The following is a 26,839-nucleotide window of genomic DNA, read 5'->3' on the forward strand; positions in this document are numbered from 1 at the left end:
CACAGATCCCCCAAACCCTCTTAGCTGTTACTTCTTTTCAGCCTGCACTCTGAGCAGAGGCCTTGCGTGTCTGAGAGCACAGCCATTCTATTAGGTGAGGAGGGACGTGGAGAGGGAAGGAGACTGACAGACAGAGGAAGAAAACATGGATGCCTGGTTCCTGGCCTATCTCCAAGACAGGTGAGCTGTGTTCAGAAAAGAATTCAGTCTTTTGGCCCTAATGAAAGCTATTTGTATTTTCTCCCCTTCTCTCTTTTTCCTCCTCTCTCTCTCTCAAAACCCCCCCATCCCTCCCCACCCCCCCCCACCACAGCCTCCAAAGAATTTAATCTGCTGGACAACAACAATACTGTTATAAAACTTTGAAAACAAGAGGGCGAGGCCTCCCTGACAAGGAGAAGGGCACGCTGGGTAATGGCCCGAGGGAGCGTGCCAGGCCTGCGATGGAGCCGGCCGAGAGCCCAGTTGGCTGGGTACCTGGGCGCCTGCTTTGCCCTGCCCAGCCCACCGACAGCGCCATCCCTGGTCCAGAGAGGAAGGAACTGAAACAAAAGGGGAGGCAGAGAAAGGCTCGAAAAAGGGAAGTTGTGCGTGTTCCCCTCTCTCCAATCTGATGGGAATGCACCAGACTGTGAAACTTCCTCCTCCTTCCCCTTCCCTCTCTCCCTCCCTCCCTTCTTCCCTTTCCCCTCCTCCTCCCTCCCTCCCTCTCTCTTCCCTCTCCCCTCCTCCTCCCTCCCTCTCTCTTCCCTCTCCCCTCCTCCTCCCTCCCACCCTCCCTCTCTCTCTCTCTCTCTCTCTCTCCTCTTCCCTCCTCCTCCCTCCCTCCTCCCTCCCTCCCTCTTCCCTCCTCCCTCCTCCCCTTCTCCGGACACTCACTGTTTCTGGTCTTGAGACTGGCAGACAGAAGTCCTGGTAACAGAATGAGTCTGGAATAGCAGTGTAGGTGCAGCTTCCCGCTGGGCCAACTAAAGGGGAAGCTTGGGGAGATACCGTGCTCCCTCCAGTTGGGTTTGGACTCTGGACCTACTCTCTGTCTGGCCCGGCCTCCCCCCTCCAACTAGAGAAGTGGGACCAAGTCACGGGGTGTGCCCCAGTCCATGTGCTCTGCCAGGTGTGTGCCCAGGTACTGGGTAGAACTGCCCCTCAGTGGGTTGCAGCTGTTTTCTGGGCTTCCTGGTGCACACTGGAGGCTGTGCCACGGGAGGAAACCTGACTTGGTGAGATGCTCTCTCCTTTGAAACATTCTGCTTGCCCTTCCTGGGGAGTGGGCGCTGTGCTGCAGCAGATGGGGCATGCCTCTGCCCAGGCTCCTGGGAGCAGCAACGTGCTAATCCCAGCAGGCAGGCCTGTAGTCCTATGGAGTGTGGCCTGAGTGCCTAGACCACCTTGGTAGGAGACTGTATCTGCTGGCCATTTCTAGGCAGCTCTGCCTGGGGGCAGTGGGGAAGCCGGGCTCAGGGACTTCTCTCCCTAGCCTCCAAAGTTAGGTTTCACTGAGACTGAAGTTTCACTTCTGAGTCCACCTTCACTGAGTCTGGTAGATGGTTTGGGAGTGTCAGGGGAGCAGCATTGGTGGTTTCCTTTGGACCCATGTTGGTTGGGACTGGTAACCCGGGTGGCGGGCATTGTGTGCGTGTAATAGACCAAACGCATGCTCACTTTTCCTCTGGTGCACTAGCTCCTGCCAGAGCTAAGCCGTTCTTCCGGGAGAACATGGAGACGTTGGGTTCCAGTCTTCATGCTGTCCCTCCTTCCCTCAGCCGCCTCACCCCAGGGGCAGGGTGGCCCTGGTGCATCCTCACACCCAGCCAGCTGCCCTGACCCAGGGCCTCCCACGTGCCGTTTGCTGAGTCTGGAAGGGTTGGAGACCCATATTTTTGCTGTAGTGTTGGGGAAGGACAGAGAAGCTTGCTTTAGGAAGGAGCTGTCTACAAACACGGGCCTCCACCCATGCTGGGACCCTAGGGAAACTGGGAAGTGCAGGTACTGGGCCCATGCCAGCTTGGAAGGCCATGCCTTCTTGCCATATAACTTGGATGGACATTTGAGGGACTTGGTGGGGCTGGAGCATGTTAGTCCCACTTTGAGAATCAAGGCCTGGGAAGTGTGGTGGCCCCTGGATGCCGAGCCCTCCTTTTGGGGCAGGCGGGGGTGGGGGGGGGCAAGTTGCCAGAAAGGGAGGGCCAGATGGAAGTTTCTGGGGGCTTTGGGCCAGCTCCATAAGCCCCCTGAAATCCTCCCTGCCAACACATCCCCTTCATTTGGTCACCCTTTTCTCTGATTCATTAACCACAGCTAGTGGGCAACAGGTTCCACCCTGATAGCTCAAGACAAAATGTCCAGGACACTCTGTCTGGGTTAGAGCAGAGAGCGACAGGAAGTTGGGCTCGCCTTTCAATTCACATATACAATAGACTTGAGGGTAGGATGTTCCCCTTTCTGCAGAGGGCCTTCCCAATCCCCTTTCTCACTGAGATCAGCTCTTCCTTGCTGCCAGGAACCCTGCAACCAGCATTCCCAGTGGCAAGAAGATGGACACCCAGGCTCTGCTTCCGGCCCCTCCCCTACTGGCTGGAACTTGCATCAGTCATGTAAGTAGCTGTGACTCAGCACCCAGCCTGGGTCAGGAGGGAGAGCTGCTGCCTTGGCAGGAACCTTCCCAGCGTTCTGGGTTTAAACACGCTGTGCTAAGACAGAACCCAGCAAGTAGGATTAGGTTCCTGGGGGTGGATATCTGTCTGTTCAGTGGCTTTGCTTATGGATTTCATAAACAAGGCTCCTCTCCTTTCCATTTTCCTCCCATGTTATTTTTCGGGCACCTACCATGTGCATCATGCTGGGCATAGGGTTTTTCAGACTTGAAAAGACATAGGCTCGTTTATAGAAGGAAGCAGAGCTCTCTGCAGTCTCTGGGCTGTTTTTAGCCAGCAGCCTGTGAATCGTATTTAATCCTCTGGTGTATTTGGTTTGACCTGCACAGGTGTTTTAAGTGTCTAACTTTACATGCTTTTAGACAAACAGCCTCTGCAGGTCTCTGTATTTCTGCCACATGCTGTCTCTGCTTCTCTCTTTTAAGTTGCCCACTGATCCCTCTGAGCATTTGAATGTTGGGCGGCCAGACTGCCCCAGCTTCCTCTCTGTACAGAAGACGCGGAGGCCCAGGCAGGGGAAGTGGCAGGCCCCTGTTCTCAGACTTAGACTGAGCAGGAGTGCAAAGCATGGTGCTCCGATTCACTGTGTGGTGACCTTTCCTCCACCCTCAGGTCTCTGCTGAGCCAGAGGGGTGTCCTGGGCATGAGAGGGTAGGAAAGCTTCAAACAGAATGTGGGCACGAAAGTGGGCTCCTAGACCCTCCCCCTTGCATGGTGGCCCTTCCCAGGGTTGCGCCCCACTGGGTGGGTGGATTTCCTTTCCAGGCAGCCCAGGTAGGGTCTTCCCCATTGGCCAGTTTGCTGGGTGCTGTTAGGCCAAGGGGGAGAATCCCGTCACCCTCCTTCCATGACAGTGGCCTCAGAATGCTGGGACCTAAAGCCTCTGCCTTCTTGCAGATCTAGGTGGCCTCAGGCTCAGTGCCAGGGAGAGCAAGGCCCTCCGGCCCATGTCAGGCCACCCACTGTGTCCAACTAGGGACAAAAGCCAGCTTGTTTCAGCAAAGAGTCATTGCTCAGCTGACTGTGAGAGGGAACCCTGCATCCGCTGGGGAGGGCTGAGACCTGGGCGGACCCTTTTATCCATGGGGATTGAAAGGGTGAAAGGTTGTGGTACTAAGATCACTTTTTCCCCCTCTTTTTATTTTAGAATGTTTAAAGTGATGCATTATTAATGATTTCTTATCTCTTCTTCCAGAGAACTAAGAATGTTTTAGAATTCAAGAGTTGGGAAGTCCAAACTCTGGTTAATATCATTAGTTCCTCAGTAACAGTCACCCCCTTGCTGTGAGCAGCAGCTCTGCTAGGCTCTGGGGTGGCATCTAGTGGGAGCAGGAGAGACATCGTTAATCACACTGATGACCAAATGAGATAAGTGTTCTGAAGGAAAAGGACTCAGTTCTGGGAGAGGGCGGACTTAACCACCAGCGGGGCCTACACTCTGGTCTGGGCGGCAGTCCTGAAGAAGGGGTTGTTGAGCTGAGATCTAAGGGATGGCTGGGAGGAAGCTGGTGGCAGTGGTATTCCAGAAAAAGGGACCAGCATATGCAGGAGCCTTGTGGGAGGCAGTGTGACTTCTGGGTCACCAGGGACACCTGTGTTGCGACCCAGAGGAAGGGGTTCTCTGGTCACTGGCAGTTGGAAGCTGCTAAGGAAGGACCTGGCTGAAGTAAAATGCAGAAAAGCAAAGCAGCTGAGAATGACCAGCCAAACAAACCCAAACCCACTGCCATCGACTCGATTCCAGCTCATAGCGACCCTATAGGTCAGAGTAGAACTGTCCTGTAGGGTTTCCAAGGCTGTAAATCTTTACAGATGCCGACTGCCAATTTGTCCTCCTGCAGAGTAGCTAGTGGGGTCATACCGCCGACTCTTCAGTTAGCAGCAGAGCGCTTTAAGCACTGGGCCACCAGGGCTCCTAAGAGCTCATCCAACCCCCTCATTTTACGGGATTCAGATCCCAAGGTAAAATGATTGACATTTAACACTCCCTCCGACCTTAAAACCCTCCTGGTTACCTGGCTAACAAGGCCCAGCTGTGACTGCAGGGGCCCTCCCTCAGGGCCCCTGCCATGCACACTTGGCCCTCAGCTTTCCCATATCTGACGAGGCCTCAGAAAGTCCTCCAGCTGCAGAGCCTAGTGCTAGTGTCAGAATCGGTCAGGAACCCATGACAGGCATCGTAGGGTAGGTTCATCCCTAGCATCTTCACTGCCACAGCCGTCCTGTGGGAGAATGTGAGGGTGCCAGAAAACAAAGCCAGCTACTCCAGCCCCTGGCAGAGCCAAATCGTGCACCCATCTCCACCCAGAGTAACATGCTGGGTAGTCAGTACCATCCCACGTCCGCGCAAAAACATGGCCTAGGAATTTTTCCTCAGTCTTGCTCGTAATTAAGTTCAGGAACAAAAGGAGTTGATAGTCAAGCTCCAAAGCAGGCAGCTGTGGGCAGAGGGGAAGGAACACAGACTTTTGGAGTTAGACCTGGGATTCACACCATTCATTTAGCCATGTTGACTGCGGACAAGGTATTTAACCTCATTAAGGATCGGTGTCATCTTCTGCAAAAATGGGAGTAATAGCTGCTTCATAGGACTCTTGTCAGAATTAAATGGCGCTCTTAGTGTTTAAGTTTTATTTCCTTCCCTTCCCTTCCCTGTAGGGACACAGCGTTATGGTCAGAAGCCATAAAGAATATAATACAGGTCTGTATCAGGAAGCCTAAAGAATTGGGAGGGAACCTGAGAGATACAGACCCTGATGTGTCTCCCCTTTGTCTTGGTTATAGCGTCAGAAGAATCACAGATGTATTTTCTTAGCTTCAGACAACCAAGAAAGATGGTGCAGTTAAGGAAGGGGAAAGGGAACGTAATTTGCAAATCTTATTTTCCGGCAAATACTGAACACAAAACAAAACTCAATTGCTATGTCAGAGGGTTGTCTACTTAGTACAGTGTCATAATGCCAGTTGCCTTTTAATGCACACCAGAGGTTAAATAAGACCAGTGCCAGTTCATGTGTTCCTGTTTGACTGTTGTGACACTTTAACGTGGGGTGGGAAGGAGGCGCCCATGGTCCTCCTGGATCGGGTACATGGAAGACTTACCCAGCCCAGGTGACACGCACCTTTGTGTAGTGGCTAGAGCATCCTCGGCAGAGAGGACAGTGGTGTCCTGATGAACGGAGATAAGTACCTGAGAATGCTTTGCATACTGTGAAATATTAAATATGCAGGGTGGGGTACTAATGCAAATACTAACATGTTTTAATAACAGCTTTGGCTGTTTTATTTCATCATATGTATAATAATTTGTCACGACTAGCTCTGAAAGTAAACAGAATTAACGAATTGAAGCATTAGCATGACCTTCATGCTGCTTTGAGCGTCACTGGGACTCTCCTCTGTGCCTCTCCACATTATGCTGTGTCACCGTCACAGGGAGAACTCCAAGGAAGACGTTCCTCCTGGGGCAGAGGCTGGGTCTTCCAGTTGCATCTCCCTTCTTTCGTCAGTGAGATCATCTTCTTCTGGAAGCTGGTTTCACATGGTGGCTTAGATTTTTCCATCTTTGTATCTAGCACCATTTGAAATCAGTGTTTTAGGAGTAAGAATTGCAGCACAGAAAAGGGCGGATGGACGACAAAGGAGCAGCTGCTCATAGGACTGGTTCCTCTCCCCTTGCCGCCTGAGCTGGCTCAGCAAGTCGAGGGGTCGAGGGGAGAACTTCAGCAGCAGAATACACTCCTGAGTATGTTGGGGCTTTGGAGGGTTGACAGTGGGGGAGGGGGTTATTTAAAAGAAACTCAGTGGTTTGAGTAGGAACGGAAGTCCTGATGCTCATTCTGTCGACTGTTAGTAACAACTGTGATCGCTAACGTGATGGTAGGGCCTGTGAGCAGGGTCACTGTATTGTCCAGTTGACTATGTGATTGTAACGGGAAAGGGAGGAGGGCTGTGTACCTGGAGGACTGTCTCATCCACATTAAAACATCCGCCTTCTCTCAGAGGATGCCCGGCCAGAGGCCAGCTAAACTTAGACTTGTCACCATGCACTGTTGAGGTGCAGACCCCAGCGGCACCACAGGACCCATCTCTTACACAGGCTGACCGATTTCTCCTGGTGTTCAGAGTCTGTTTTTGTCTAGCACCATTTGAAATCGGTTATGATGTAGGGGGAAAAGCAGCAACCTGGAAGCGTCACACCAAGTCTGGTCAACAGTAGTCTGTGGTTCTGGAAGATGGATGGTCACGGAGAGGAGAAGATCACACTCTCCTACTAGCGTCTCTAACTGCGTTTGATACTTTGTTGTAGAGGTAAGAGATAATGTAGTGGACTTTTAAAAGCAAATCGCTATCAGTTCTCTGATAACCGCAGTTGCATTTTGCTGAAATGTAGTATTGGTGTAAATCCTACACATCGGTTGCTGTTGAATTATCTTTCTATTAAGAAGAGTCTATTCGTGCACCCTGAGCTCAATAAATCTTTTACCGTATCCAGTTCATCAGCGTCTGTGTTGTTCATCTATTATTTTCCATTCATAACTCTATGATGATGAGAAGTGGGTCCTGTTAAATGAATTTGCTCTGCAGATCCTACCTACCTGATAGAGAATTGGAAGTAGGTTACAGAGGATGTATTAAAAAATGAAGCCCATTAAGACAGTGGAATTCTGTGAGCCAAGGAATAAAATGAGAGAAAAGATGAGGGGAGAGAAAAAATGTAGAGGAAAATCTAGGCCAAGGGAATGTTACTCAGTGGGAACACTGGTTCCAAATGGACTGCCGCCCTGGGCCCTCGACCTGTAAGTCAGTGTCCTGTGAGAATCTTCCGCTTAACTGAATGTAGTGTCACGTGGCCTTGGAGGGGAGCAGCATGGACGGTTTGTGGCTTTATAAAAGATGCAGGCGTTCCATTTAGGTCTGTGTGTTTATATCCAGGATTGAAGACAGGGCAAACTGGTTTTGTAAAGGTCTTCACAGATTAGCCAGACTGGACCTGATAGAGGATCATGCTGGGAGAATCTTGAGGAATGAAGTTGGCCTCTTCCCACGGGTAGTGCCTGATAGACTGTGAACTACCTAGAGTACAGTCATTTCAGGCCCATAGTTCTTATAACCCATTGCCATTGAGTTGACTGCGACTTAAAGCAACCCTATAGGACAGAGTAGAACTGCCCCATAGGATTTCCAAGGCTGTAATCTTTATGGAAGCAGACTGCCACGTCTTTCTCCTGAGGAGTGGCTGGTGGGTTCAAACCCCAGACCTTTCGGTTTACAGCTGACTGCTTAACCACTGGGCCACCAAGGCTTCCTTGGTTCTCATAAGTGGTGGCAAATCTACCACCTGGGAAGCCTTTTCTAAGTCCACATCCTGCCATCTTCCCCCAGATGGCTGCCCAGCCCAGTGGGTTGGGGCCCGGGGGTGGTGGTGGCAAATGCAGCAATTGTTGGGAAAACTTCCCAGTGAATGTAACCCACCCCCTTATGGCCGCTTCGGTGCTGTTTCAGGCTGTCAGCTGAATAGTCTTTGTTCTAATCCATAGGATGTGATGGTTGGAATCATTTAGACCCTAAACTGTGTTATTCAGTTCCCCCACTGAGGAAGGCTGTGGTAGTACCTATAGGTATGACAGCTTTGGGTGTATTGACTACAAATTAAACAATTTTTGGCTCATCTACCATGCCCCAGGAACCCTAGTGGCACAGTGCTGAAGAGCTACGGCTGCTAATCAAAGGGTCAGCAGTTCAAATCCACCGGCTGCTCCTTGGAAGCCCTATGGGGCAGTTCTACTGGGTCATATAGGGTTGCTATGAGTTGGAATCAGCTCGGTGGCAACAGGTTTGGTTTTTATCATTCCCCAAGGTCCCTGGGTGGCGCAAATGGTCTGTGCTCCTCTACTAACCTGAGGCTGGAGATCCAAACCCACCCAGCGGCACCACAAAAGGCAGGCCAGGAGATCTGCTTCTGTAAAGATTACAGCCAAGAAAATCCCATGGAGCAGTTCTGCTCTATCACATGGGGTCACCATGAGTTGGAATCAACTTGGTGGGAATGAGTTTTTGTTTTGTTTTTTTTTACCATGTACCAAGCTCCAGCCTAAACCAAACCAAAACCAAACTGGTTGCTGATTTCCACTTACAGTAACCCTGTAGGAAAGTAGAACTGCCCCATAGGGTTTCTAAGGCTGTAATCATTACGGAAGCAGACTACCACTCTTTCACGGAATGGCCGATGGGCTTGAACCGCCGACCTTTCTGTTAGCAGCCAAGTGCTCTAACCACGGCGCCACCAGGGCTCCTTTATCTAACTCCAGCCTTGGAGTTGCAGATACGCCTAAGACATGGCACAGGGGGCCCTGATGCTAGTGCTCATTAAGTGCTAGATTGAACTGAGCATCAAAGCACAAAAACAATGATTTGAGACAACTTTTCCATAAAAGAAGTTTGCGGAGCTCCTGTTGAATACTTAATTTTGAACAGTCCCACCTGCTAGGTCAGAAGAAGCAAAACACATGCCGATGAATAAAACAGTCCTATTTGAAAGGCCGCCTCAATTACTGGGGCCCACGTTTTGCTAGGTTGTGATCTTTACAGGAGCAGATCACCAGGTGTTTTCTCCTGCGGAGCGCCTGGTGGGTTTGAACTGCCAACTTTTCAGTTAGCAGCCCAGCACTTAACCATTTGGGCCACCAGGGCTCTGTTTGAAACTGCCATCCTGAGGTGATTTTTCATAACTGGTCAGCAAATGATGGTTCTTCGTCAGGCATGGGTCCCACTGCCCTCAGTTGTACCAGACTTTTTAGTTATAAATTTAAAACTGCAGAGGGAATATTACACTGAAAGCATACTTGATCCTCAAGCAAGTTGTACTGGCAAATAATTCCCATCTGTGGTAGTAAGTGCTGATGGGTCCTTAATGAGACCAGTTAATGAGACTAGTCTTTAACCAGCCTAGGAGAAACAAGTGCCTCAGTCGAAAACCTGGTCATTCCTGTAAGATGTTGACCCATCCTGAGGAGCTGGCGAATAGTTTTAAGGGATACCTAGCAGGATAGTGAAAGCTGAGCAGTGAATAAGGAAGACAAGAAGAATTGATGCCTTTGAATTACGGTGTTGGTGAAGAACATTGAACACACCACGGACTGACAGAAGAACGAACAAATCTGTCTTAGAAGAAGTACAGCCAGAACGCTCATTAGAAGCAAGGATGGCGAGACTTCATCTCACATTCTTTGGGCGTGTTATCAGGAGGGACAAATCCCTGGAGAAGGACATCATGCTTGGTAGAGGAGGAGATCAGCGAAAAAGAGGAAGACCCCTCAATAAGATGGGTTGACACAGTGGCTGCAACAATGGGTTTAAACATAGTTAAGGATTGTGAGGATGTTGCAGCACTAGGCAGGGTTTCACTTTGCTGTACACGGGGCTGTTATGAGTCGGAACCAACTCCACAGCACCTGACAACAAGCAAAATAATGTGTGTATACTTTGGAAAGCTTAAGAGTTTTCTCTCGACACGAGAAATTATGTTTGGGGTTTATTCTAATATGGTAGTACTCCACCCTGACTTCATATCACATTTACCCAAGGAGCCTTTAAAATAGTGATTCTTGGGTCCTAGCCTGGTAGATTGATTTAACTGGTCCAGGAATGGGACCAGGACAGCATTTTTTTTCTTAAGTTCCCCCACGTGATTCTAATGTGCAGCCAGGGTTGAGATTCACTGTTGTATGGCCTGGGTCCTAGAAAGGTTTATTAAGTGTGGTCTGGAGACCCCCGGGATTGGTATTGATTTCCTATGACTGCTTTAACAAAATGCCGCAAGCATCCTTGCCTTACGGTTTGGGGGTCAGAACCCTGAAATCTGTTTCACTGGGCTGCAGTCAAAGTATTGGCAGGGCCACTCTCTTTCCTCAGGCACTAGGGAGAATCCGTTTCCTTGCCTTTTCCAGCTTCTAGAGCTGCATTCTTTGGCTTATGTCCTCTTCCTTTGTCTTCAAAGCCAGGAGCACAGCATTTTGCTTCGTTGGTCTTCTACCGTAGCCAAGTCTCCCTCTGCCTCACTCTTACGAGGACGGACGCTTGTAGTTATATTTAAGGCCCCACTGGAATAATCCAGGATGATTTTCCCATCTCAAAATCTTTAATCACACCTGCAGAGTCCCTTTTGTGATGTAACATTTGCAGGTTGCAGGGATTTGGAGTTGGCTAGCTTTGGCTATGGCAATTCGCAGCACCTGGAAACTCATTAGAAGGGCAGAATCTCAGGTCTTACTCCAAACCTACTGAATCAGAATCTGCATTTTAACCAGACCATCCTGTGACTTACATGCACACTAAAAGCTGAGAAGCATGGTTCTCTGGGATCCTACCCCAGGAGTTCTCCAAACCTGGACCCTACCTCAGATACAAACCTAGGAAGGGTTTTTGCCAGGAGCCTTTTTTTCAGTGCAGGTTGGGGATCAGATGACCAACTGTTTTTTTGGAGGGAATACAGAAAAGTCTACATGTCCAAATCAGTGACGTCGTTCACATTCTTCAAGTTGTGTATTCCTTCTCAACATCCTTTTCCAACTTATTCCACCCGTTTAACATAAACTCACTGCCCCCCTAAGCTTCTGATCTGACTTCTTGACGTGCTGTTGTCAATCCCGAAAGAGCCGAATGCTCAAGGCAGACATACTTCACTAATTAAGCTGTTTGGTTCAAAGCAGATTTTTGGGCAAAGTTTTGATTTGAGGCTTAAGGTTTAAAGATTATCTCAGGGCAGTAGCTCTTTGTTTCTTTACCCTTAATGGCTCCAGAAGATCTGTATTCCACTGAGAATTTGAAATTGTTCCATAACCTCCCTCCCCGCCTCGACCCTTTTGCTGAGGATTCTTCTATAGAATCTTAGATCAAGACATTCAGTAAAGGTAGCCGGGTACCATCCAGTTCTTCTGGAGATGACCAACAATTCTACTGCACACCAGAAATAAGTGTTCATCTAAGCACGTGTAAGAATTTGTTTCCAGAATTCTCAATGAAGCCACAAGCCCTAAGCACGGGGATGCCAGAGCTCGCTCTGTTTCCAGTGGTTCAACTCAAAGCGAGCCACTGTGATAATAGTTATTTTAAAAGCTGCATATATAGCTGCCATCAAGTGATCTGACTCATGGTGACCTTACACGTACAACAGAACGGGATGTTGCCTGGTCCTGCATCATCCTCATGATCACCGGAATGTTCAAGTCCATCATTGAGACTACTGTGCCCGTTCCTCTCACCCTTGCCCTCATTGGCCTTTTACTTCACCAAAATGATGTCCTCCTCCAGTGACTGATCCCTCCTGACAATATGTCCAATGCAACTGAGTCAGTGTTCTGTTGTGACCCATAAGGTTTCCATTGGCTAACCTTCTGAAGTAGATTGTCAGGCCTTTCTTCCTAGTCTGCCTTGGTCTGGAAGCTCCACTGAAACCTGTCCACCATGGGTGACCTTGCTGGTATTTCAGATACCAATGGCAGAGCTTCCAGTGTCATAGCAACATGCAAGCCACTGCAGTACAACAAACTGACAGATGGGTGGTGGAAAAGCTACATAAGGGAGTTAAATTTTATAAACACAAGTGGCTTCTCCTGCTAGCATCAGTTTGACTACTTCTACACAGGTTTTTTGGGGCTTTGGTCTGTTGAGTCAGGAGTCAGGGTGGACAGCTCTCTCCGTTATCCATACTTGCAGCAATTTGTTCACCTTCTGCTGGTATGTAAGAGAGAGAGAAAGGTAACAGCTTACTGACCACAGAAAGTCTGCCTGTAAGAGCTGAAGCCCTCCATTTTCCCAACAGACCTAAATTCTCCAATATTCCTCCCATATTTAAGCAAGAGACAGAGTTTAACCCTGCTTAAAATGTTATTTCACAGAAGAAAGGCTGAAAAGAGCTAGTTAATACCAGGTCCAAAATGAATTTAAGCACTTCTGGAAATCACAGAAATGATTGAAACCTCTAAATAATGACAAAGTTTGAATGGCTAAGGAAGTTGTCAAACACCCTAATGTTCCACAAGAGGGCAGCAGTGCTACAATTTACAAAGGCTTGCGTGCTGTCCAGTGGATCCCGACTCATAGTGACCCTATAGGACAGAGCAGAACTGCCCCAGAGTTTCCTAGGCTGTAATCTTTATGGGTGCAGATTGCCAGGTCTTTTCTCCCACGAAACTCTTGGTGGGCTTGAACCGATGAACTTCTAGTAGCTAAGTGCTTTAACCGTTGTGCCACCAGGGCCTCTTTACAAAGGCTCACCACTTGATTTTATCAGCATAACCTTCTCCAGATGAGCCTAGAAATTCTGATGACAGCTATGTAGTTTAGAAAAAATATATACCCGTATGTACACTCAGTTTTTCTGTTTGTGGAAGTCAGTAGGCTCCTTAAGTTAAATCCCGCTCTTGAGGTCAAATATGCAAATTTTAAAAATAGGCAAAAACTCACTGTTGGTTAAAATGTTAGCTGTCAGGCATTACAAAATTTTAGAATACCAGAGTTGCCCAGTTCCCATAAACTTTGGAGTCCACTTTAACCGTGCCAACTCAAATTTCTGCTTCAGCATTCTTGCAGAAGGCATATTGTTAGTCACCTCCAAAGCTCTCCCTGTACATCTCATGCCAATTTAAAAATACACTGTAGTCTCAAGTTAAAGTCAAATAAAATTCGCTAAAATGCTTTCCTTATTCCCAGTCAACATACTTTCCATCTAGTGTTGGTATTAAACTGAAAGATTGTTTCTTTTTTAAGCCACAAAGTATGTTCAGATAGCCAGGCACCAAAACCTTAAGTTTTTGAAACTTCTTGATTTCTTTAGTAGGCCGAATTAATAAAGCCATTATTTTCTTTTGTAAATAGACGCTCATATCGTCTGTCTCTATGTGTTTATATGTAGAAAGTGACTATAAACCAAACCAAACATGTTGCCGTACAGTTAATTCCGACTCATAGCGACTCTATAGGACAGAGTAGAACTGCCCCACAGAGTTTCCAAGGACCACTTGGTGGATTCGAACTGCTGACCTTTTGGTTGGCAGCCATAGCACTTCACCACTATGCCACCAGGGTTTCTGAAAGTGACTAGGGACCTTGAGAACCACTGAGGCACAGGTTCTCAGCCTTAGCTGCATATTAGATCACTGGGGGAGGTTTAAAATCCCCTGGCCCAGGCCACATCCCACATCAATTACAGGAGATGTCTTGGGGGGTGGCACCCAGCCATCAGTAAAGCTTCCCAGGTGACTCCAATGTTCAACCATGATTGAGAAACACTGAGACCTCATTTGAGAGATTTAGCATCTGATTTAATAAAAATCTGGAGGGAAGGCAAGAATTTTTTTGCATAAACAAAAATCCCATCATTTGTTACATAAATCTGATTTTATGGTTTCATTGTTGGGACTCGGGTTTTCATTGTCTTAGCTCTACCTGTGCTTTGACGTGGGAGATACACCTTCCACTTGACACACATCTATAGATACCTGAATGTGGCTTTAACTCAAAGTCAAGTAATAATCAAAGAGCTGGGCAGAAATCAAGAAGAGCTTCGTGGAGTGGGTCAAATCTGAGCTGGGCTTGAAAGATGCCCAGGATACGAACAAGACAACAGGTGTTCCACGCGACACTGGATGAGGGATACAGAAACAAGCAGTGGGCCATCTCAGAAGTGCAGCAGAAAGACTGGGAAGAAAAGCTGGGGACAGTTGTAGAAGATACTGAAGTATCATGCTGAGAACGGTGGACTTTGTGCTGTGGGTAACTTCTGTGCAGTAAGACACAGGCTGGCTGGGAGTGGAGAAGCCTGGCGATACTTCTGGGCGTGAGATGCGAGGGACAGGAGGAAGTGGGCTGGAATGCTTAGAGAAGATGGCCCCAGCTGGAAACGTACTCTCACTTGAGATCACACACACACGCCCTGGAAAGAAACACATCTCAAACGAGTCTTCTCCAAATGTACAATTTTATTTTATCAAATTCAAAGAGCCAATTTAAAACCGTGAACAATAAAGATCCCGATGCCTGGGACTTCTCATTTCACTGCAGAAATAGTTCCGCAGTTTTTTTTCCAGTATTTTTGTGAAAATATATACACCAAAACAATCACCAATTCAACAACTTCTGCCTATAAAATTCAGAGACGACTGTATTCTTTGTACTGTGCAGCCGTTACCACTGTCCTTTCCAGTCATCCCGCCACCACCACCATACACTCAGTGGCCCCCAGCTGCCCCTGCTATCAACTAACCTGTTTCCTATATATTTGCTTATCTCATAAGTGAAGTCCAATTTGTCCCTTTGCCACTGACTTCTCTCACTACAACAGACTTATTTCCCTCAACATGTTGTCGAGGTTCATCTATGTTGGGGCACGCGCCAGGACGTCATTTTAGCAGAGTAAATACTCCACGGTAGGTACAGACACATTTGGCTTTTCCATTCACCTGTTGATGGATGTTTCGTTTTTTTCCACCTTTTGGCTGTTGTAAAAAGTGCTACGGTGAACACGCATGTGCGGTCTTTCCTTTTTAATTCCTAAGTTTCCATGTTATGTAAGCAAACATCTGTATGTGATGTTTCCCCCAATATAAATTGACAAATCTTTACAGATAAAACATATTCACACATACATGTCCATCTCATATATAAATAAATAGAAAAAATAATCTGAAGCAGAAACTTCTATAAAAGTTCATTAATTTTGCTACTTAAAATCTTTGGTTGAAAAACACAACTAGGTTTAAAAACAAGAAAGAAATAGCACAGCCATTCCTTGCTTCAAGCATTGCCACTTTCTTGAAAAGTGTGTGCAAACAGGTACAGTGAAGCTGCTGCTCTGGACCGAATTCACAACTCCTGTTTTTTTCTGCTCAGACTTTTCCTTTTGTCACCTCAGCAGAGACGAAGGAGGCTTTCTCAAGGCAACATTTCTTTGGCCCAATTTGTGCTACTAACTATAAAAGTTTAAAACAAAATTTTAAAGAACGTAACTTGAATTTGTTGAGTGGCTGTTCCTTTTCTTTGCGCACTGACTTCTCTGGAAGACAGTTTGTCTGGGTACTGGGGACTCAGCAGAGGGCCGACATACCCATCCTACCTAAGCGGGAAGCTCTACCTGAGTTGGGCTTACTTTTTTGTCCCTTAGTACAACCAACAGCAAATGCACAAAGTTCAGTTTCTTTTCTGAAATACAAGGCTTAATTTTCACTCTTCCTTTCAGGAGATGAGAGGAGAGGTAGACAAAGGCACAAGGGCTTTGCCAGCAAGGACAATGCAAATGGACTAGGATCCTGGTACAACCTGAGATGACCTGATGGATTTATTCCCTATAAAACTGCCTACTTTTCTGATAAGTAAGGCATCTCTATACAAGGAGGGAAAGGAAACATCTACACAGTGTAGAGTGGATTACTGCCTTAGATAGTGCTGCTGTAACAAATACCACAAGTGGATGGCTTAACAAATACATTTATTTTCTCGCAGTTTAGGAGTCCCAATTCAGGGCACTGGCTGAAAGAAAGGCCTTCTCTGTCGGCTCTGGAGGAAGGTCCTGTTTTTTCTCTTCTGAGCTTCTGCTCCTTAGCAATCTTCATGTGGGTAACATCTCTCTCCCCCTGAGTCTGCTTTGCTTGCTTGTTTAATCTCTTCTATATCTCAAAAGAGACTGACTCAAGATACAACCTACACTAATCCTGCTTCATTAATATAACAAAGACAACCCATTTCCAAATGGGATTATAACCACAGGCATAGAAGTTAGGATTTACTACACATATTTTTGAGCAACATAATTCAATGCCTAACACAGAATTGGACTCGACGGCAGCAGTTTTTTTTTTTTTTTAACACAGACTATATGAATTGTCTAAGAAACACTGACTATATGAATTGTCTAAGAAAATTGCCAAGGCCACAGTGTTTGCTTCATCCCATGAACCGCTATCCTTGGCTAGGTGTTAGGGCCCTCTAACTTTTTACAGAAGTGTACAATTCTTACTAGTTTCTTAGGACAGGTTTATTGATGTTGAAAAAAAAAAGTGAAAAACAAATGCCTTACATGAACTTTCTAGCTTCTCATCTTTAAGTCACCATAAAAGTTATATATAAAAAAAAACCAGAATTTTACCCTATGAACTTGTCCAAATTCTCAATTTTCAGTGTTCTTGATTTTAATGCTTAAGAGCTGAAGTCAAGAAGTCAAACGATGTACTGCATTGGACAAATCTGCTCCAAAAGATCTCTTTAAAGCATTACAAATCAAAGACGTCGCCTTGAAGACTACGGTGCACCTGACCCAAGCCATGGTGTTTTCATTCGCCCCCTACGCATGCGAAAGCTGGACAATGAAAAAGACTGAAGAACTGATGCCTTTGAATTATGGTGTTGGTGAAGAATATGGAATATACTGTGGAATATACTATGGACCGCCAGAAGAACAAACAAATCCGTTTTGGAAGAAGTACAGCCAGAATGCTCCTTAGAAGCAAGGACGGTGGAACTTTGTCTCTTGCACTTTGGACATATTATCAGGAGGGACCAGTCCCTGGAGAAGGACATCATGCTTGGTAAAGTAGAGGGTCAGCAAAAGAGAGGAAGCCCCTCAACGAGATGGACTGAGAACAGTGGCTGCAACAACGGGCTCAAACACAGCAACAATAGTGAGGACGGCGCAGGGCCTGGGAGGCTTCTTTCTATTGTACACAGGGTTGTTTTGAGATGGCACTTAACAACAAGAGCTGAAGTCGTATGTGCGTATCTGCAAAGGTTTTTTTTTTTTTTTTACAATAAACAATATGTAAAATACATGTTAAAGTTGTTGAAAGAATGAACCATTTTCTTCGCAAAGGAGATACACAGTCATGTGTTTTGTAACGTCCACGATACGTTATGCAAAATGGGACACTGTGTGATTTAGATGTTGTGCAAACAGCTTATTATATACTTAGCAAAGTTGTGCAGGATACAGCAGTGCACCTGGCAGCATTATCACCTTGTGTACAAGAGACATGAGACACGGGGGTTGCGTGCGGGAAGCTGCTGCGCTCACTGCGTCCCGTTACGTCTGCTGTGTCCCATTCTCTAATTGGGATTTCTGAACTCTATTATAACCTTATGGGACCACGGATATGTATGTCAGACGTTGCCCAAATGGACATTATGCGGCACATGACGGTAATTTCATTTTGAACTGTATTTCTCGAATTTGGAGATTTTTATAAATAAATCTTCTTCCCACTCTGACACCACCAGGGATGCTGTGCTGACTTACCATAAAATTGCAAGTGTCAGTTAAGCGGACGCAGGCTACGTGCTCTTCCCCAAGTTCATGCATGTTTCAAAGAAGCATCAAAGGGTGGTGACGAGACCCAAGTGTCATTCACATACTAGCATCATGACTTAACGATAGCACTCATGACAGTGAAAGAAACTAGAGATTAGGCTTTGTAGATCTTAATATTTTAACAGAATCAAAGGATAAAAGGTTGCACCGGTTTGTAGAATCCATTTAGCACTTCTGCTCTGCTGGAGTGGCTGAAATTTCCTTGCAAGTCCTGTATTTAGCTGTAACCTCTGTTCTCCTACAAGGCAAGGTACAGAGACAGCATCAAAGGTTAGCATAATTAAGTACAAAAATGAAGCTCCAGAAGCCGATTATCTTAGAAAATGGGCCATTAAAAAATGATGCTTACATTATTAAGAATGCCCAAAATGAGAAATAAATGATTCTTAAACACTTCCAAATATTCGACCAGTCTCCTTCTAAAAACTTTTCTTCTACTGCTGTATTATACTTTTGTTTCCTCCAAAACAAGAACTAGAGCAGCACTAGACACCCAACCCAGTGTCATCGAGTCGTTTCCGACTCATAGCGACAAGCAGTAGACACAGTATTCCGTATGTCGCCATTTTGATTTAAGGCTAGTGGGAAAGGCTAGAGAGAAACATGTCTCCCTAATATTGTAATTTTAAATCTGTGGCTCTGAGAAAAACATTTTTAAAGTGGCGATTTTAACGGTATTCAATGCCTCATTTATCCCTCACTGTCAAGGGAATCATGTATTTCAGGTAAGAAATTATCTTAAATAACTAAAGTTTATATCATACTTTGAACAGACATCTTTCTAAAATCTATTATTCTAGTGCAGTGCTGGCCAAAAGAAAGAAAATGAGTTACATATGTAGTTTTAAATTTTCTAGCAGCCACATTAAAAAAAAAGTAAAAGAAACAGGTAAAATTAATTTAAAGAGTATTATTTAACCCAGTCTAAACAGAATATTTCCATTTTGGCAGGTATTTTACATGCTTTCATTCCAAGCCTAAGAAATCTGTTATGAATTTTACCCTGACAGCACATCTCAAATTGGACTAGCCACTTCTGAAGACCTCAATAGCCACACATGGCTACTGGCCATCATACTGGACAATGCAGTTCTCACTCCTGCCTTAGTAAACTGACCATAATAGACAAATACTCAACTTGGACCAGCTAGTTGTTTACCAGTGTGTATGCCATAGCAAACATTTCAGGGATGCCAACCCACTGGAACAGCTAAGCATGTTATTTTGGACATTTTAATATTTTTCTTTGGGAGGAAGGCTATCATTATGAACTCCCACTGTGACAGTGCTATGCTTGTATTACACCAGTTTCCTAAGGTCTTTAGTGGTGAGCAGGAGAGGAGGTGGCACAGTGGTTAAGTGCTCAACTGCTAACAGAAAGGTCAGTGGTTCGAAGCCACCAGCTGCTCTGCAGCAGAAAAGATATGGTGATCTGCTCCCATGAAGATTACAGCCTAGAAAACCCTATGGGGCAGTTCTAATCTGTCCTGGAGGGTCACAATGAGTCAGAATCGACTTGACAGCAAACAAAAACAACATTGGTGAGTGACTTAACAGCTTGGCCTGCCACTGAATTCTCCAAGACGACTGGACTTTTCCAGGTCAATACTCCTTTTTTTCCCCGTAGTTGTAGAATCTTTTTCTATAAATACAATTTTACATAGGAATCAAATATATGAAAAAGCATTAATATACATTTAAAGAAACAAGAATTTCATATAACAAAGCTATTTTGAAGATGATAAAATCTGAACCTGAATTACTAATTACACTTATTTGATATTAACTTCAGCATTCATTAAATTAACTTCAAATATTTGCAGACCTCTGAAGCTCCGACACAGTCTAAAAACTACTTTTTTAGTTGGCTATAGCCTCAAAGGTATCCTAACGGGCTAAGAAGATACACATGACTGGGCAGGCCCAGACTGTCAATTCTAGTTGATATGTTTTGTCTTCCCCTGTGCCCGCGACTCAAGAAATCACTTTGCTTTTACCGCGAAACTGCCCTTTCCATTGACTATTGTAGGTCCTGCTCCAGATGCTTGATTATCACATCCCACCATGAGGAGCAGGCTACATTAGCTTCCTCATCACGTCCCACCACAAGGAGCAGGCTACGGTATCTTCCTCATCACGTCCCACCACAAGGAGCAGGCTACGTTATTTTCCTCATCACCTCCCACCATAAGAAGCAGGCTACATTATCTTCGTCATCACTTCCCACCATAAGAAGCAGGCTACGTTATCTTCCTCATCACTTCCCACCATGAGAAGGAGGCTACGTTATCTTCCTCATCAGGTCCCATCATAAGGAACAGGCTATGTTGTCTTCCTCATCAAGTCCCACCATAAGGAGCAGGCTATGTTGTCTTCCTCATCAGGTCCCACCATAAGGAGCAGGCTATGTTGTCTTCCTCATCAGGTCCCACCATAAGGAGCAGGCTACGTTATCCTCATCACCTCCACCACAAGGAGCAGGCTACATTATCTTCCTCATCACCTCCCACCATAAGGAGCAGGGTATGTTATCTTCCTCATCAGGTCCCACCATAAGGAGCAGGCTACGTACGTTATCTTCATCATCAGGTCCCACCATAAGGAGCAGGCTACGTTGTCTTCCTCATCACGTCCCACCAGGAGGAGCAGGCTACGTTATCTTCCTCATCACCTCCCACCATAAGGAGCAGGCTACGTTATCTTCCTCATCACTTCCCACCATGAGAAGCAGGCTACGTTATCTTCCTCATCACCTCCCACCACAAGGAGCAGGCTACGTTATCTTCCTCATCACCTCCCACCACAAGGAGCAGGGTACGTTATCTTCCTCATCAGGTCCCACCATAAGGAGCAGGGTATGTTATCTTCATCATCAGGTCCCACCATGAGGAGCAGACTACGTTATCTTCCTCATCACGTCCCACCACAAGGAGCAGGCTACGTTATCTTCCTCATCACCTCCCACCATAAGGAGCAGGCTACGTTATCTTCCTCATCACTTCCCACCATGAGAAGCAGGCTACGTTATCTTCCTCATCACCTCCCACCACAAGGAGCAGGCTACGTTATCTTCCTCATCAGGTCCCACCACGAGGAGCAGGCTACGTTATCTTCCTCATCACGTCCCACCAGGAGGAGCAGGCTATGTTATCTTCCTCATCACGTCCCACCACAAGAAGCAGGCTACGTTATCATCTTCTCCTCCCAGGTATGCCACACACCCAATCAGCAGAAATGGAGGAACACTGCTTATTCCCACTCAAAGACAGAGGTGGATGGGGTCAAAGTGATTAAGGTAATGCAAATTATAATTTTTTAAACTCGAAGAGTTTTTTTTTTTTTTTTTTTATTATGCTGAAAATATTCTGAGCAAGGGAACCAGGTTTTTAACTTTTAACTATGCCTTCATTGAGTTAGTTAAAAGTTTCAATTGAATAAATTCATAAAATTTTGTATATTTTGGTTCCTGTAGATGGGATCCTCCCCACCCTCACACTTAAAATGAATTGGTTATTTGATGATTTCCTGCTGGGCTTACTTTTGGATTCATGGCTGCTCTAGAAGGTAGAGGAACCTAGACAGTCTGATAAAAGGATGGGGTTGACATTACTCCATTTAAGCCTATGTCAAAGCAAAAGACTGTCAGTAACCATTATTTACTTTAAACTTCAAAAAGAAATGGTGTAAGAAGACATTAATAATTTAGGCCAAGGGAGCAGAAACTTGAGTTTCCTCTTGATGTTCACTGCCAACACATCTTAGTTCATCTTAGCTCAGGTTATGGATATCTAAATATCAATAGAGTATTTTTGAAAAGAAAGTATCGCTCAAAGAAACAGAAAAAGGATACCTTTTAATGATAAAAGAAAACCTTTCTTTCATCTATCATCTCAGAGAGAAATAAATTTTACTTCTCTGTGGCTCTCATCAATTATGTATGTGCTGAACAGAAGAAGGGAAAAGGACTGAATAAAATAGTGACGTCAAACAAAGAAAGACACAGGAGTGATGTAATCAATGGGATAAAACCAATTCTAGAGAAGTAAAGCTGAGAACTTAGGTCCATAAACCGAGACTTTCCAATATGGGGACCTGAAACATGAATTCTGTGCAAGAAGCAACTTAGCTTTTACGTCTTACAGATCATCCGACAGATAAACAGCTTCTAAATTTCTGTTCAACGTGTTCACCCTTGAAACCATATTGCAAGGAAGTAAATAACGTAAAAATTCTTTCAAAAAATAGCAGATTGTGTGAGGAGAAATGGCCCTGTCTCTAGCTCCATGGATTTTGAGGGTTCACAGAGTATATATTAAATTGACGTCACATTGTCTTAGAACTCAATTTTATAACAACTCATAAATTTTCACATGCACCTTGACTTTTGCATTGAGTATAGTTTCTTCCCATAGTACATTTGGTTTCAACCTGAGGGAAAAACTGTAAAACAGTATTATATAATGTCCTATATTTTGGAGACAGATCTAAAATCATACATGTGTTCTCTAAACTAATGACAAAATCTCTTGGTATATATTATTTTTGTTAAAGTTTCTGAAGAGTTTGTTGAACGCATAAGAATGAGAGCCAAGAAGAAAAATGTTCAAGTTAAATTGACTCTTAAGTTTTTCTTGCCACATGTCATTACACTCCCAAACACTTGAATTGACACTGAATTCCAAAAACTTCTCTAACATTTAAGCATGACAGCTTAAAAATCACAAAAGTTATTGGATCAGTCAATATTAACATTAAAAATAGGTTTAATGTACACCGAATACTAAACACCCTTAATGGGGGAAAAGAAAAAAAAAAACTATTTTGCATAGGTAGTAAAATATATAAATTATGTAAATAATTTTAATTAAATTAGCCAACTCTCATTTATCCAGATATGAATTAACTGGAATAAAGAAAATCATACATTAATGGAAAAAAAAAAAAAACCACAAGCAGTGAAAACATTTATGTAAACAAAAAGCATCAGTCTTCAGTATCACACAGTGAGGACATATGCAACATGGGACTCAAGCAGGAAGCACAGAGCAAGGGCGGTGGATTCCAAGACTAGAAAGAATGGCAGAGAAGCCAGTTAAGCAAGAAAACTGGAAGGAAAAAAGCAGCAGCATGGAATGGGACCTGTGTCATTGTTCTATTCTCAGCTGAGAGCTAAGAAATGGAAACCTTTTGGCCATTTTTCATCAAGTAATTTAAACAATGCTTAATGGTCTTAAAAAATACTACCGTGAGGTATCCTGGAGTCAATTTTTGACTCATAGCGACCCCATGTGACAGAGCAGAACTGCCCTATGGGCTTTTCTTGGCTGTAATCTTAAGGAAAGCAGATCACCAGGTCTTTCTCCCTCAAGGCCACTGGGTGGCTTCTTACCGCCAACCTTTCACTCAACAGCTAGAGACCTTAACCTTTGTGTCACTGGGACTCCTTTGAAAATGACTACTTATATTATTTTTGTACTTTGGTACAAGGGTAACTGTCTTTCCAAATCATCATAAATACAAGTTTACATAAAATCCATTTTGAACCAAGCTTTAACAGCAATTTGGGATTATCTACCCGTCTTTCAGAATTATAAGGAACTCCATATATTTTATAGTCTTCTGTAGAATATATGGAGTTTCTTTTATGGAAGATTCTATGGCAACAATAGCCAATTTTGGGAGAAAGGATTATGGACATTAAACAGTACACGGAATATAATAGATATTTTTATTCCTTTAAAAAAAACCCAGCAAAATAAAGCCAAGTAGTACCCGACAAGGTCGGGTACACCTCTTTTTTTTTTCTTTTAAACATACACACAGATGAGTCTTAAGAAACCCAATGATGTTAAACATGAGAAAAATTTGCCAATAGGTTTTGTGGCTTTTCGTAAAACTTCAAGAATATGGGCACATCAATAATAGTCTACACTCTGGTTATTCAAAGTGTGGTCTACGGCCCACCAATATCATTACTTGGGAGCTTATTAGTAAAATTCAGGCTCTCAGTCTCTACCCCAGAGCTAATGGATAAGAATCTGCATTTTAACAATATCCCCAGGTGGTTAATGTGCATATTAAAGTTTGAGAAATATGCTCTAGACAGTAAAGAAGAAAGGCATATCACTCCCTCATTACAGTAAATTCAGCTATTAATATAGAACTTAAAGGATTAAACAGGACTTCAAGGTCTTGAAGCCAAAACATGGAGAGACCCTGGATTTTAATTCAGCCATCACATGGTATACAGAATTTCTAAATGGAGGGACCCTGGATTTTAATTCAGCCATCACATGATATACAGAATTTCTAAATGGAGGGACCCTGGATTTTATTTAATTCAGCCATCACATGGTATACAGAATTTTTGACTGAACATGCTTGTCAGGAAGAAGGCAGCACACAGCCTGAAAGGTTCTAGTATGGTTTATAGTTTAGCTCTAAGGCAATTAGGAATTACCTTTCCCACCCCATTTTTTAAAAAAAACTTCTCTTTTCTAAGTTGAGCTACTATATACAGGTTAGTTATGTTGATTTGTTAAAAAATATCTTCCCAAAACACTTTAAAATTTGAACACTGCAATCTTCTGTTTTCTTTCCAAATAATATTTGCTGTAAAATATGGGCTTTTTAAAGTCAGAAAACAAACTACTTTGGAATCTCCAGTCACTATTGCCATTGAACCTCCAGTGTGGGGTAATACTCAGTAACTGCTCGGCTGTGAAAGACCCGTTAACTGTAGCTTGAGAGAGTTCCATCATTCTTTTAAGGGAGCCCCCCCCATCAATATGCTGATGCAGTCATGTTTTAAGAAAATGAGGCACAGAATATCGTCTTCTGTTTTTCCTTAGAAGTTCTTTTACATAAGCCTTTTGGAAGGCATTGTGGGTGTTTTAAAAAAGGTAACTAAATAATATGAAAAAGGTCTGAGCTCTTTATCAGTGAAGAATATTCTTTTATTACATAGTCCAGACCCAATGATTAATATAAAAGGAAAATATATCCTAAAACATGAACCTCAAATGTCTTAAGATTATTGTTTGACTTCAAAGCTATTTCCAAAACCACAGAGAAAAAATAAATTAAAATGCTTATTATCTTTCAGAAATTCCAAAGCACCGAATCTTGGTTGATGCTCCATGGCTTATTCTAAGTCTTTTGTTAAATTATAAATTATTTCATTAAAATTTAAGTTTGATGTTTAAAACCCCTATTTTCTTTAGACGGTATTTATCTGTCAATTTTTTGCTATCCTAAGCACCTCTTTTCTCGTTTTTATAGATGAAAAGAGAGAGAAAAAAGTTAATTGAGGCACCTTGTGTATCTTACCCCTGTCAGCAAACCCCATCAGTTTTACGGCAACCTAGTAAATTAAGAGAACATAAAAGGGAAATCAAATTGTGCTGCTTTTAATCCCTCAGTTCATATGTATAAATAACACCTCTAGATGAAAAGAAATCAAATTGGGTATTTGAATGAGATACCTATATAGTTCCTTACAATTAGCTAAGTTATACAAACTTTCATCATAAAAATTCAAGTGAATACAACTGTCATACAGTCTCCACCGTGAAAGACTTTAATCTTGGCCACTGTTCCAATTTAGGAGGTAGGGTATGCTTAGGGCAGGAAAGGCCTCACAGAGATCCATGATTCGCTGCAGAACTGAAACCTCGAATCCCACAGAAATTTAAAAAAAAAAAAAAAATTTTTTTTTTTTTTATAATAGCTGAAGTGACTCTGCACAGACTACTCTTGTTGCAGTATGAAAAGTGGCTGAAAATACTGTCAGCAAAGGAACAGAATGCTGAGGGCAAGCAATGCAGGCACATTTAGAACAGGACTGCATGCAGCAGAGGTTACAAACTGAGGCTGCACAAAAGCCAGTCAGGGGGGCAAGGACCAGTCACCTAGAAGAAATGCGCTTCCACTTACCCTCTCTTCCTGTGGTGACGGTACTTATACAGGAAGATGGAAACTACTACAACTCCAACTGCTACGAAAAACAGGAAACAAATGACATGTTACTCTGAAAACTCATCACCAAGATTCAAAATCTAGCAGAAGTAAATGTTAGTTACATTTCAGTGGTCAGAAAACATGATTTTATTTAAGCACGTACATACATGCACGGAAACCCCGGTGGCGTAATGGTTAAGAGCTATGGCTGCTAACCAGAAGGTCGGCAGTTTGAATACACCAGTCGCTCCTTGGAAACCCTATGGGGCAGTTCTACCCTGTCCTACGGGGTCGCTATGAGTTGGAATCGACTCGACGGCAACTGGTTTGGTTTTGAGTTTTATACTTAGATACCATCTGGACTCTTCACTATCTAAATCCAGTTCCCGGGAATCACTTAAACATTCCAAAGTGAGTCAGAGAAGAGTCCATGCTTAATTTAGAAAATCACCAAAGGCATATTTGGGAAGCAAAGTCCTATTACTAATCATGTGAGAAACGCTGTTACTAAGTGGTTATGCTGAGTATCAAGTAATATAAAATCATCGCCACAAGTTAGCAGATCACATGGAAGGTTTTTCTAGATTGGTTTACTGGATCTCAAGCTTTAAAAATGGAAAAACTATAAAACACAACTAATGCACTTCTTTGTTAATGGAGACTTTGATTTACGTGGTATCAAGGTTCGAGATACTTACATACTGCAATAACGATCACAGCAATGCTGCCTCCATCTGAGAAAAACAGAAAAACAGTTTGAAGATACGAAGCATATGTGGGTCTCCAGGTAGCAGCTGCATTTTTATTTCTATCAGATCATCTAAGAATTACAGCAAAAGAATCCGTCTCCTAGTTTCCGCATGACTGC

General features: G+C 44.1%; 1 protein-coding gene and 1 long non-coding RNA gene across 13 annotated transcripts in view; one reads left to right on the forward strand and one right to left on the reverse strand.

Annotated features, from left to right (window-relative positions):
- The window catches only part of LOC111750710 (uncharacterized), a 49,571-nt gene extending 32,111 nt beyond the window's left edge, over positions 1-17,460 (forward strand). The window contains exon 3 of the long non-coding RNA XR_010318742.1: positions 314-17,460. This is a non-coding gene — a long non-coding RNA (uncharacterized LOC111750710). The remainder of the gene's footprint in view (positions 1-313) is intronic.
- Positions 17,411-26,839, reverse strand: part of CD46 (CD46 molecule) — a 76,497-nt gene continuing 67,068 nt past the window's right edge. For 6 of the 12 annotated variants that reach the window (XM_023548397.2, XM_023548396.2, XM_023548395.2 and 3 more), the window contains 3 exons: positions 26,670-26,705; positions 25,948-26,008; positions 17,411-18,250 (listed from right to left, as the gene is read on the reverse strand). In XM_023548397.2, coding sequence (XP_023404165.2) covers positions 18,178-18,250; positions 25,948-26,008; positions 26,670-26,705 — 170 coding nt within the window. In that variant the 3' untranslated portion in view covers positions 17,411-18,177. Of the gene's footprint in view, positions 18,251-19,567; positions 19,655-21,862; positions 21,955-25,327; positions 25,376-25,947; positions 26,009-26,669; positions 26,706-26,839 lie in introns of those variants that run through there. The other 6 variants (XR_010318741.1, XR_002785794.2, XR_010318740.1 and 3 more) reach the window with 5 other exon arrangements.

This window comes from Loxodonta africana, chromosome 20 (assembly GCF_030014295.1).
Source record: "Loxodonta africana isolate mLoxAfr1 chromosome 20, mLoxAfr1.hap2, whole genome shotgun sequence".
In the NCBI taxonomy this organism is placed as follows: Eukaryota; Metazoa; Chordata; class Mammalia; order Proboscidea; family Elephantidae; genus Loxodonta; species Loxodonta africana.